At 41.1% G+C, this 14,205-nt stretch overlaps 1 protein-coding gene across 1 annotated transcript in view; it reads right to left on the reverse strand.

Moving 5' to 3' along the window:
- Positions 1-14,205, reverse strand: part of TRIO (trio Rho guanine nucleotide exchange factor) — a 796,191-nt gene that overhangs the window by 60,923 nt on the left and 721,063 nt on the right. The window contains 2 exon segments of the mRNA XM_040431356.1: positions 8,681-8,895; positions 9,404-9,607. Coding sequence (XP_040287290.1) covers positions 8,681-8,895; positions 9,404-9,607 — 419 coding nt within the window.

A 14,205-nucleotide genomic window follows, 5' to 3' on the forward strand; every position in this document is an offset into this window, starting at 1 on the left:
AATTCTAACAGTCTATTCAGTAGGACTATCAGCTGTGTCTAAATTATGGCAAATTCTCTCTTTCCACCTCAAAACCTCTTTCGTATCTGGAAAGAGTTCTATTTCTTTCCTCAGAGTGGAAATCTGGTCCGCTAACTGTTCTGTCATTTGGGATCTCCTGGTAATCACCAACTGAATCAGAGCTTGGGATTGTGTTTGTAGGAACAGATCCCACTCTTTTTGGAAATTTTCATCCACCAAATCAGAGGCTGGGTTTTTTGTGAGACTCAGTCCTCTGGGGATGATACCTTTACACAGATACTGATTCAGTGCCATAATTTCCCATTTATTGCGCAGTTGTTTTTGCAATAACTTTTCCAGTTCTCTGAAGGTGTCCTCTCTGGTTTTGCCCACATGTGTAGGGTTCTCATCCAATATATCAAACGAAAAAGATTGTATCTTTTTATATTTGGTGTCTAGATGTTCCCAGATATCCATTGGGAAAGAGACGGGGAGCTCAACTGGGGGTGAAGAAGGCAAAGAGTATAGTGGTATACAGCGGCTCACCCATGTATTTTTTATATGGCAGCGTGATCGGGAATTATTAGATATGTTTTTAATAGATATTAATTTGAACAGGAATTTGAGGTTTACCCCAGATATTAGAGATAGAGAGGCCACATTTCTGGACATCAATTTAAAGATTGAGGGGCATCAAATAATTTGCAGCACCCACTTCAAAATGGTCACCAGGAACAGTTACATCAGGTTCTCTAGCTGCCATCTACCTAGGTGGATTACTAATATACCAACCAGCCAGTTCAGAAGGTTGAAGCGTAATTGTACGCAGAGCGACCAGTTTGAAGTGGAGGCTTCAACATTAAGGGATCAGTTTCTGGAGAAGGAATATCCACCCACAATCATTATGGAGGCTATAGACAAAGTAAGGGGAATGGAAAGGGAGTCTTTCTTTAGAGAAAAAGATGCCATAGAACAAAAGGAAATCCTGAGACTCATACCATTTCATTCACAATATAAGCAGGTAGAAAGAATAGTCAGAAAATACTGGCATTTTCTACTAGAGGATAAATGTTTGGGCCCCTTTCTCACAGAATCCCCCCAAATAACATATACTAAAGCCAATAATCTGGCATCAAAGATAGCTCCCACTATTAAACAACCAAGGACAACAACGGGTTCACAGTGGTTGACAGCAAAAGGGTTTTTCAGATGTGGGAGATGTCTAAACTGCAAAAATACTTCCTTCCCCAAAAAAACTTTAAAGGTGAAATCTACCCAGAATGATTTTGAGATAGAGATTAGGGAAACTCTAACGTGCGATTCCCAAAATGTGATTTACCTCCTAGAATGCCCGTGCCGTAAGCAATATGTAGGCAGGACAAAAAGACCTCTGAAGAAGAGAGTGAGGGAGCACGTTTTGAAGATATTGAAGGGAGATGAATTACATTTACTCTCCAAACACTTCAAGATCTTTCATAATTGTGATCCAACCTCTCTTCGGTTTATGGCCATAGAAAGGGTATATCATTCAAAAAGAGGAGGGAACCCCATCATCCGTATGTCCAGGCAGGAGTCTCGTAGAATATTCGAATTTGATACGCTGGCCCCAAAAGGGTTAAATGCAGAATTAGAGTTATTTGGGTTCCTATGATCACCTGAATATGGACGAACCCATGGGGGGCTGTCCGGTGGAGACAGGGGATACAAGTCAGGCTGTTTTCCAGCACTTGGATCCCTTCTCCCCGCCTGACCGCCCCTCCGATACTTCTATGCAATATACATCTGTGCAATATACTTCTATGCAACATACTCTTGTGCAATTTTCCTGATTATTAAGATTTGTCATGTGTTTTTAATGGTTTTTATCTATTAGTTGGGCTATATTATATGATTTAGAAAAAAATCGCATAAAAAACGCACAGATAACGCAACTGCGTTTTTTATCACATCATGCGTTTTTTGTGCCATTATACCTTTTTTTGGAGGATCTATATGGGTATGAAGTTTGATTGCTGTTTAGTGAAGAATTGCAGAAAACGCACATGCGGTATTAACTATACATGGAGGACCCCAGAGCATTTTCTATAAATCTGGAAATTGATGCAGTGGAGTCACTGCAAGTTGGATTTAATGTATACCGCCCCTCCGATACTTCTGTGCAATATACTTCTATGCAACATACTCTTGTGCAATTTCCCTGATTATTAAGATTTGTCATGTGTTTTTAATGGTGTTTATCTATTAGTTGGGCTATATTATATGATTTAGAAAAAAGGATCTATATGGGTATGAAGTTTGATTGCTGTTCAGTGAAGATTTGCAGAAAACGCACGTGCGGTATTAACTATATATGGAGGGCCCCAGAGCATTTTCTGTAAATCTGGAAATTGATGCAGTGGAGTCACTGCAAGTTGGATTTAATTAATACCGTAGGTAAGATTGATTACGATATATATGAGTAGATCATTTACCCGGAGAAATGATCCATATCGGGATTCTATTGTAGCTGAAATCCCAGAATTCCCGGATGGGATAAAGGAAGGGTTTATAAAGAGAAGTGAACATAGTAGCTGTCATCACCGCTGAGGAAGGGGCTTGATCCCCGAAATGCGTCCGGTTTAAGAGAGCAACAATCATCTGCAATAAAAATCCAAGGTGCCGTTATTAATAGGCAGCCACCAGGACTCAAGTTGTGCGAATAAAGCATACAGTCCGGACTTGGAGAGTGAGCGCATCTAGCAGTTCCCTGAAGAACCGTACCTTTCACGTAGGTCGCAGCTTTGGTCACGTGGGACGCCGCGTTGAGACCTATTGACCGCCCGGGACGCCGATGTGTGTCGAACTTGCTGATCAAAGGATTTCTATACGGCGGTACAAGAGGGGTAATGTACTCTGCCCCAAGGGGCTGCATTGATGCATGACATTTGCCATATTGAGACATAAGCATACCTTTACTTTATACTGTGGGTGGTGATCACAGGCAGCAATAATAACATACAAAGAGACTGAACATTGATATTGCACTCAAATGGGTTCATTGACACCCTGTCTGATGTTGTCAGATAATTGACTTAACGAAAACGTTTGACCTCTGTCATTGACAACAAAGGGTATATAACAAAGTATTGAGATGAACTTTTGTTATTGACCAAATACTTATTTTCCACCATAATTTGCAAATAAATTCTTTAAAAATCAGACTGTGATTTTCTCAAATTTTTTTTTCTCATTATTTCTCTCATAGTTGAGGTATACCTATAATGAAAATTACAGGCCTCCCTCATGTTTTTAAGTGGGAGAACTTGCAAAATTGGTGGCTGACTAAATACTTTTTTTCCCCACTGTAAATTAAAAGTCACGGATTTCCCATAAAGTCACTGGCTTGGTACACAGATTATTAAACAGTACTAGCAAGCGTCTTTCAGACAATTTAAAGACAAAAGGTACAAAGAGGCATGTGTTCTACAAATACACTGCACACTGGTGTTGACAATTTATTTTGCCAATAACAAACTGTATATTACAGTAATAGAATGCACTCACTAACAGGTATAAAAAGGCAATTTTTGCAGTAAGATGTCTTTGAACTACATGGTATAGTTCAGTAATAGAATGCATTCACTTAGATGGGTATAAAAACACAATTTTGCAGTAAAATGTGTTTAAGCTACATGATATATTGCAGTTATAGATAATATTCACTAAAACTTTTATAACAATGAGGTTTTTACAGTAAAACGTGCAGTAATACAACATACACTTTTTTTTATTGTGTTTACTATATACAGTATGTATGTTGTATGAAACGTAGAAACTAAAAAAAAAATTAAAAAAATAATAAAAAAAAAAATTGCTGTTCATACCGAAAAATATGAGTTTCTTGCAGTATTTTGTAATTCAAAACTAGTTGCCTGGAAGCTGCATGAAACAACTGACGCAATGACCAGTCCCCTCCCCCTCTTTATATGCTTTTCTTGATTAAGCCCTAAAATATACCCAAATTATATCTCCCTATACTCTTCTTAGTGTGTCCATATCACACTAGATTAGTGGCTTGTGTTTGTACTAGTTTTTTGTCAGACACTGCCACAACACATCCTTTTAGGTCGCAAGTTGAGCACAGAATGGCTTCCTATGACGTTCTCAGCAAAAGAATCTTCCTGAATCCTGCCCACACACACTTCCTCTCAGGGTCATCTGATACTCCATCTTCTTCCTCCCTCCTGGTTTTCCCTGGAAATTCTCACAGTAAAGTGGTGCTGGGTGCTGGTTTTAGGCAATTCATCTGAAAGGAATCGCCAAAACTTTGGATTCTTTTGGTGGATGAATTTTGTGAAATTTGTAACATATCTGATTTGTTAAGAATCGATTCGGTTATTTCTAATTGACAACAAAATAAAGAAAAAACTTGGATTCCTAACATTTCTGCTGATATATGGGACAGATTTAAAGGAGCTCGTATGACGTCTGCCTTCCCTTCATTGGTTACCTGCTCGCTGTCGAAACCGCAGTGGTGAGAAGGTATAATTACAACTAGGCTGCCCCATTCCCTTCAGTGGGATGACTCCTTCCCATTCAAGTGAATAGGAAGAACACAACCCATATAAGTCATTGGGATTGCCGAGACAGTTGCGGTGGCGAGCAGGGGAACGGAATGAACAGAAGGCAGCGTTCGTATGAGTGCTGCCTTCCCTTCAGTGGTTGCCTGCTTACCATCACAATTGCAGTGGTGAACAGGTGTAATTACATCTCAGCCATCCCATTCACTTCAATAGGATGGCCCCTTGCTATTCATTTGAACAGGAAAGAGCCATCTCATAGAAGTGAATGGGGAAGCTTAGCTATAGTTACACCTGCTCACCGCTGTGGCTGCGACGGCAAAAAGGTACGTGTAGAGGGAAGTGGTATTATGCAAATATATGTCTTCTGATTATATATATATATATATATATATATATATATATATATAGGCCCTGCATGGCCAGTATGGGCCCAGGCCTGTGGATATGTGTATATAGAGATGGGTGTATGCCCCTTATATTGCACACATCTGTATATACATATATGTATGTGTATATGGCCTGGTATTGTACAGGGAGTGCAGAATTATTAGGCAAATGAGTATTTTGACCACATCATCCTCTTTATGCATGTTGTCTTACTCCAAGCTGTATAGGCTCGAAAGCCTACTACCAATTAAGCATATTAGGTGATGTGCATCTCTGTAATGAGAAGGGGTGTGGTCTAATGACATTAACACCCTATATTAGGTGTGCATAATTATTAGGCAACTTCCTTTCCTTTGGCAAAATGGGTCAAAAGAAGGACTTGACAGGCTCAGAAAAGTCAAAAATAGTGAGATATCTTGCAGAGGGATGCAGCACTCTTAAAATTCCAAAGCTTCTGAAGCGTGATCATCGAACAATCAAGCGTTTCATTCAAAATAGTCAACAGGGTCGCAAGAAGCGTGTGGAAAAACCAAGGCGCAAAATAACTGCCCATGAACTGAGAAAAGTCAAGCGTGCAGCTGCCAAGATGCCACTTGCCACCAGTTTGGCCATATTTCAGAGCTGAAACATCACTGGAGTGCCCAAAAGCACAAGGTGTGAAATACTCAGAGACATGGCCAAGGTAAGAAAGGCTGAAAGACGACCACCACTGAACAAGACATACAAGCTGAAACGTCAAGACTGGGCCAAGAAATATCTCAAGACTGATTTTTCTAAGGTTTTATGGACTGATGAAATGAGAGTGAGTCTTGATGGGCCAGATGGATGGGCCCGTGGCTGGATTGGTAAAGGGCAGAGAGCTCCAGTCCGACTCAGACGCCAGCAAGGTGGAGGTGGAGTACTGGTTTGGGCTGGTATCATCAAAGATGAGCTTGTGGGGCCTTTTCGGGTTGAGGATGGAGTCAAGCTCAACTCCCAGTCCTACTGCCAGTTTCTGGAAGACACCTTCTTCAAGCAGTGGTACAGGAAGAAGTCTGCATCCTTCAAGAAAAACATGATTTTCATGCAGGACAATGCTCCATCACACGCGTCCAAGTACTCCACAGCGTGGCTGGCAAGAAAGGGTAGAAAAGAAGAAAATCTAATGACATGGCCTCCTTGTTCACCTGATCTGAACCCCGTTGAGAACCTGTGGTCCATCATCAAATGTGAGATTTACAAGGAGGGAAAACAGTACACCTCTCTGAACAGTGTCTGGGAGGCTGTGGTTGCTGCTGCACGCAATGTTGATGGTGAACAGATCAAAACACTGACAGAATCCATGGATGGCAGGCTTTTGAGTGTCCTTGCAAAGAAAGGTGGCTATATTGGTCACTGATTTGTTTTTGTTTTGTTTTTGAACGTCAGAAATGTATATTTGTGAATGTTGAGATGTTATATTGGTTTCACTGGTAAAAATAAATAATTGAAATGGGTATATATTTGTTTTTGTTAAGTTGCCTAATAATTATGAACAGTAATAGTCACCTGCACACACAGATATCCCCCTAAAATAGCTAAAACTAAAAACAAACTAAAAACTACTTCCAAAAATATTCAGCTTTGATATTAATGAGTTTTTTAGGTTCATTGAGAACATGGTTGTTGTTCAATAATAAAATTAATCCTCAAAAATACAACTTGCCTAATAATTCTGCACTCCCTGTATGTGTATATATAGATGTGTGCGTATGCCCTTATATTTATGCACATGTCTGTGTATTATGTGTATGTTTATATGTGTGTATATATATATATATATATATATATATATATATATATACACACATATATATATATACATATACACACACACATACCCCAAATTATCTATATGTATGTATATGTACTTATGTGAACCTAAATGCGTCTAGATGGTACATATGTACCCCAGGTTTGTGTGTGTGTGTATATATATGTATATAGATATGCGCCAAGTATCTATATTAATATATATACTTCTATACACTTAGATTCCCCCCAGTTCCAGGTGCCCCATGGCTGAGGAGAGTCCGACAACTGGACAATTATGTCCAGTTTCGGCCACTTCAAAGGACAAAGAATGAATTTAGATCCTCTGTCCTTTGATAAAATCAGTGGCAAGGCCGGATGTGTTCTGCACTACAAAGGCGGGGGAACAAAGAGCTCCCCCCTCCCCTGTAGGTCGCGTATCTCCGATGCTGTAATTACAGCAGCAGGAGGTATGCGGGCGCTTCACAGGCGGAAGATTCAAAACATCTCCCGCCTGGAAGCGCGCGCGAGAGATTCCAATCATCCTCCGTGCCTGGAAGCGCGCGGTTTAAATAACCCGGCAGCGCTCTACTCAAGGCAGAAACCCGGTCACCCCCCCAGAAGAAAGAGAGCGCAGGCAGCCATGTGCTGGGCTGCGCTAGGAGAGGGAAAGCGCACTCTGCGCTGAAGATCCCCCCATTGAAAAAGGGCAGGCAGCGCTGGGGGAAGGAAGAGACGAGCAGCATTAAACTTGGATGGCTAAGAAACCCCTATACCACTAACGCATTATTCCATTAGCCCTTTATCCCACAGCCACCAATCCCATTACCCAGTCCACTCCCCTGCCATTTACTGCTGTGACTATTCCTGCCATAGCCCTGCTAATCCCTGCCCTGCAGAGCATTAACCCCTGTAATCCCCAGCAATCCCTGCATTAGCCATTGCCCTGTGTTAACTGACCAACCCTGGGTTAACCCCTTCGGTAATCAACCCTTGCAGTGCCGGATTGTGTTAATCCCCATAGGGACAGTGTGTAGCCAGTTGGGTGGGAGCTGCTGCTGCTATTGTTTAAGTGAGTGTATTGTATAGATAGTTTGTGGGGTGGAATTGTATTGTATTGTGAGTAGTGTAGTTAGGATTGTGTTTACTGTACTGTGGTGCGTGTGTTTATATGTATATATATTTATAACCATTGATATATAAATATATATAGATATAGCGTAATAGAATTTGTATTGTGTAATAAATATTTCTTTTTTCATAACATACAGTGTATACTCCTTCATTGTAGCAGTAAGTTGCACAGTTTCACACAGTCATCACTAGACGACTTACGCCTATTTATGATTATTATTAAAATTACTCACAATATCAATAATTAATATTTCCCTTAACAGTACGCAATGAAAAGAAGGCAGCACTCGTACAAGGGCTGCTGACCTTCCAAACTGCTGATTGGCGGGGATTCCGGGAGTCGGCCCCCTGCCTATCTGATATTGATGACCTATCCTAAATAAAGCAGACATATATGTAATATATGATACTGTAAATATTTTTGAAAAACAGGTCTACTTAAAATTGCACTTTGATACATGAACTTATATAAAAATGTATCACAATGACAAACTAAAATCAATAAATTAGTAGGAATAACAGTGTATATATCATGTGACCACATATGTAAAATAAAACAATAAAAGTGGTGTTTGCAAGCAGACTGAAGGAGAAAAAGAGAAAAAAAAAAACAGTAATCTAAATTGGTATTAACAGGCATCCAGGGGATGAACGAGGACAAGAGTCTATCATAGACTGGTGCAAGAAGAACAACAGGATGAAAGGAAGACACGGAGAGTTAATTACTTTAAAGCAGAAAAGCGCTTTAGAGCCAGAGGTTAGTATGGTGTAACCCAGTAGCATAGATTTTCAGAGGGCTTAAAAAAGGGATGGAGCTCAGCTCTTACCCCATTACTCTGAGTAGTTTGAATTTTCTGCTCACTCGTGGAGGAGCAGGTGCTGAGGCGATCTGAGTTCTTGATGTGTATGTGATGTCTTGGACCCTTGCGTTGCAGGAAATCACTGTTCCTGGGAAAAACACCAGAGCCTGGGATGCTAGCAGGATTTACTTGTACTGTGCTCCAAAAAGAGCCTTTATGAAGAGGGCTCCTGGTGATAGAAGCTTCCTTGCCAAAAGACAATGGAAAATTAGATGAAACATGACTGTTGATAGATGTTTTAGCACTGATAACCAGCTTCTACAGTTCACGGCAACTGCCACCCGGGTTTAATATCAATTAAATTTGCTAAACCATCATTCAACTTTTAAGCTGGTTTCACACATGCTGGTAGTGTGTCATGCCAAAAAATTGTACTATGGTGAATTGCAATGTGGTTATTTGCTACATGCTTTTTACAGGTTCAACATGTTTTACCATGTTTCACCAGGAAAACTCCATGGCCAATGATCACAGCAAAACGTAGCAATTTTTAGTAAAACAGATGTGCTGCTGCTGAATGGTAACTGGCTGTGCGACACACTAACGTTACATGTGTACCGAACCTTATTGGGGTTAATTAATTCATTATCACAAATAATTTTCTCTGCATTTGAAATAATGTTGGCTGTGTTGTTTGAATAGCTAAATAGATAGGAGAACTTAAAACAAAGGCACTATAAACGAACATACCTGATGATTTGTCTGTTTCAGACATAACAGAAGTGGAAACCAGAAGCGAAGAATAATGTCTGACTGGCTGGGGTATTCGAGATGGCCTCATTCTGCCAGAGATACCAATCCCCGTTGAATTTGTAAGACTAGTGGAATTGTTCCCACCGTTAAGATTGTTTCCATCAGTGTGGTGGTTGTGGTATTCAGCTGGAGACGCCAAGGCTAAAAAAAAAAAAAAATTACTACAATATAAAGCATATTGGGAAAACAAAGAACATTGCTATTGTTTTTTGGGTTTGTTCTCTAAAAACAACAAGACAACCTTTATTCTGCAGGTCAGTATCACTACAGTAATACATTTATAACGTTTATGTTTAACTAAAGGCCTCCTACCCAGTTAAGCCAGTACTCTCTGCTCTGCACTGATGAGAGGCAATCACCCCGAAACAGCTGTCTGCAGAGGAGGTGCTGGCTTATTTAATAACCAAGTCATGTCTCAAGGCTTATTTTAAGAGCTGAATATTTACTTATAGGATAGCTGCCTTACATCTGGTGGCATTAGAGGCAAAGTTTGTTAAGAGCTGAATATTGACTTATAGGATAGCTGCCTTACATCTGGTGGCATTCGAGGCAAAGCTTGTTAAGAGCTCATTTGCATTTCTTCTCTCCTGTCATACAAATGAAATGTGCACTGCAAAACCTCTTCAATTTGTAGAAAACTGTGTGCAGTTTTGACCATGCAGGAAAGCACCTATAGGCCATATGTACATGGCAGAAATACACTGATGAGCAAAAGGGTAAAAATGTTGTGAACTTTTGACTTTCAGGCTCCATATCTCACCATCCACTACAGCTTCGAATGCGAGATTACCATCATTTCACAGACAATCATCTTGGCTATCTCATACATAAATTGGACTGGCAACTATCTAGTGTATGATTAGTTATCCCTTTTCCTCATCAGTGTATTTCTGCCATGTAAATATGGCCTATGGGTGCTTTCCTGCATGGTCAAAACTGCACAGAGCTTTGTACAAATTGCAGAGGTTTTGCAGTGCTTATTTAAATATATTTAAAATATTTATTACCCTGTTTCTGTAGTTTACAGAAAAACCCCATTTGTGATCGTGAACTGCTGTATGGGCACAAGGCAGGGCGCAGTAGGAAAGGAGCGCCATGTGGTTTTTGGAGGGAAGATTTCACTGGGATCATTTTAAGCTGCCATGTCACATTTGAAGAACCCGTGATGCACCCCTAAAGTAGAAATTCCCTAAGAGTGACCCCATTTTGGAAACTATGGGATAAGGTGGCAGTTTTGTTGGTACTATTTTAGGGTACATCTGATTTTTGGTTGCTCTATATTACACTTTTTGTGAGGCTAGGTAACAAAAAATAGCTGTTTTGGCACAGTTTTTTTTGGGTTATTTACAAAGTTCATCTGACAGGTTAGATCATGTGCTATTTTCATAGAGCAGGTTGTTATGGACGTGACCATACCAAATATGACTTTTTTTTGGTTGTTTGTTTCAGTTTTACATAATAAAGCATTAAAAAAAAAAAAAAGTAAGATTTTTTTTAGTCTGCATATTCTGAAAGCCATAGTTTTTATTTATTTATTGGGCAACTGTCCTATGTTTTTTTTTTACGGTGTTCACCTGAGGGTTTAGGTCATATGATATTTTTATAGAGAAGGTCATTACAGACGCGGCGATACCTAATATGTCTACTTTTTTATTTAGTTTTTACATTTAACACAATAAAAGCATTTTTGAAACAAAAAAAATAATCATGTTTAAATGTCTCCATAGTCAGAGCCATATTTTTTTTTTTTTTTTTGGGTGATTGTCTTAGGTAGGGGCTCATTTCTTGTGCGATGAGTTAACTGTTAGATTGGTACTATTTTGGGGGGCATACGCCTTTTTGATCGCTTGGTGTTGCACTTTTAGTGAGGTAAGGCGACAAAAAAAAAATCTTGTTTTTTAGTACAGTTTTTTTTTGACGTTGTTCGTCTGAGGGGTTAGGTCATGTGATATTTTTATAGAGCTGGTCGTTACGGACGCGGCGATACCAAATATGTCTGTTTTTTATTTATTTTTTCCAATTTTGTGTTTTATTTGGAAAGGGGCTTTTTTTTTTTTACTTGAAACATAATTCTTTTTTATTATGGAAAACACTTTTTAAAATTTTTATTTTTGTCCCGCTCTGGGACTTCAACTTCTGGGGGTCTTATCCCTTCTGCAATGCATTACAATACATTGTGTATTGTAATGCATTGCATGTAAGCTTGTATGCTGACAACCTGCCTTTGAGACCCAGCCTAAGGGCTTAGGCCCTAGCTAGTTCACACGAACGTGTGTGATCCGTGGCCGTATTGCGGGCTGCAATACACGGCCACAGTTCCGTGTGCATTGCGCATCACGGATGCGGACCTATTCAATTCAATGGGTCCGCAAATAAAGAATCGCGAAACGGCCGCACGGGACGGGACCCCTCGGAAGCACTACGGAGTGCTTCCGTGGGGTTACATCCCGTACTTCCGTTCTGCAAAAAGATAGAACATGTCCTATCTTTTAGCGGAACGGGCGGATCGCGGACCCATTAAAGTGAATGGGTCCGCGATCCGATGCGGCTGACCTACTGCCGGCGATCGTGCATTGCGGCCCGCTATTTGCGGGCCGCAGCACGGGCACGGGTCACACAAGTTCGTGTGAACTCGGCCTAAGGCTGGATCTCACAGGCTTCCATAGAAGGGAAGCCCCGATGCCTATGTATGGAATTGGGCTGCCTTCTCTGCCATCAGGTCCCTGTCACTGCAGCGCAGGGAGCCGATGGGGAAGAGGAGGGCACGCGTACCCTCCGCAAACCCCTTGCATGCTGCGGTCAGCTTACACCGCGGCATACAAGAGGTTAATACTCCGGCATCGGTGTGTTCACTGATACTGGCATATGCAGCAGGGGTCCGGCTGTCAGTGACTGTCGGACCGCTGCCGCTGATCGGGCGCAGCACCTGCACCCGCCCGATTAGCCCGCCGTACATGTATGACGCTGGTCCTTAAGTCACGTCCACCAGCGCCGTACATGTATCGTGCAGGTCCTTAAGGGGTTAACATACTATCAGACCATTATATGATCAATGGCAATATTACTGGTAATATTAGTATTTGTATAGAGGTGAAATACTTTTGTATCTGGCGGAAAACTATACCTTTCCTTCGTGAGGGCCATGCCCAAGTAAAACTATAGTTGCTGGTAGGGCTACAGCTATCGACTATTTTTGTAATCGAGTATTCTATCTATTCTATCTATCTATTCTATCCAACGATTAATCAAGGACTCTAACAACAAAAAACTAATTAAAAGAACGTTTTTCTTTTTAAAAAAAAAACTCATTAGTCCCCCCGTGCCATCAGATGCCCCCCAGTGCCATCAGCTGCCCACATAGTGCAATCAGCTGCCCCCCCCAGAGCCATCAGCTTGCCCCCAGTGCGACCATTTCCCCCTTCTAGCCATGTCCCCAGTGCCAGTACTTACCTTTCCTGTAGGGGCGCCGCTCCACAGCTACTCCATCTTCTTCTCCGCACACTGCACTGTCGTCCTGACGTCACACAGCGTAGGGTCATAATGCGCGCTTACGTGCACTATGACCTGACGATGTGTCAGGATACAGTGCAGAGCGGTACGGGTTGGTGGGTGACCACGGAGCAGTAAGTAATAGCAAGCGCTTCATTCCTGCTCCGTGGTCAATTGACACAAATGAATCCTCAATGCGAAAAATTTGCATGGAGGATTTTTTTTGTGTCGAATTCCATCAAGTAATCGTTTCAGCCCTAGTTGCTGGATTGCATGGCACCATTTTATTAAGATACTGTATGTGGGCTGCTGGGGTGTGCGCGCCGGGGCTGCTATTTAGTTCCAGTACAGCCCGGTGGGAGGGGCTAGTTTTATAAAATAGCTGGGGATGAATGAAAAGGAAATACAGTTATAATGAAAATTACAGTTGGAGATCATGTTGGCAACCAAAACCTATATTGGAAGGAAGTGGTAGACTCTGTCTGTAGTCTCTGTTGAGGTGCCCAATTTAGATGTCAGCATAGCCTCTGTTATGTACATGGCAGGCACAGGGTGGTGCTGAATGGCCGTTTAAGTAATAAAAGGATGACTCGAGTCCACCAGAACGCTCTGTTTTTTGCTACTAGAGGGGAGGCCCAAGTGGGTCTCTCTCCTCTATTATGATGAACATATGCCCAAATAACAAATTTCAACAGGGATTGTCTTCATGAGGCAAACCTTTTCACATGCACTGAGCACTCATCACATTCGTAGTTAACCACTGCCCGTACACTGCTCTCTATGATTTCTTTTTTTTAAAGGGGTTGTCCCACAAAAAATATTCTACAGTTTTCAAACCAGCACCTGGATCTGAATACTTTTGTAATTGCATGTAATTAATAATTTACAATAGCCACTGTGTTACTGAATAAAATATATCTGTATAGCGCTGCCTGCCATTTGATTCTTTTCTTATTTCTTTGACCTGCTCACTGTGATGGCCGCACATGCTCAGTTTCATCTCTCAACCTCCTCCTGAGCTGTGATAGGGAGAGCTGAGACACACCCCCCTGAGCTGCAGCAGAAAAGACGCTCCCCTTGAGCTTTCAGCTTGATACATCTCTAGCAGAGCAATGAATGGGGAGATTACTGGATCCATGTGCAGTACAGGGCTGGTTCTAGCTTGGTTAGATAGAGATCGTTATGTCCTATATGATGTTTGATTTTCATTTTTTACATTAGTCATTGGATAACCCTTTAATCAACTATAT

This window comes from Bufo bufo, chromosome 5, assembly GCF_905171765.1.
Source record: "Bufo bufo chromosome 5, aBufBuf1.1, whole genome shotgun sequence".
NCBI lineage: Eukaryota > Metazoa > Chordata > Amphibia > Anura > Bufonidae > Bufo > Bufo bufo.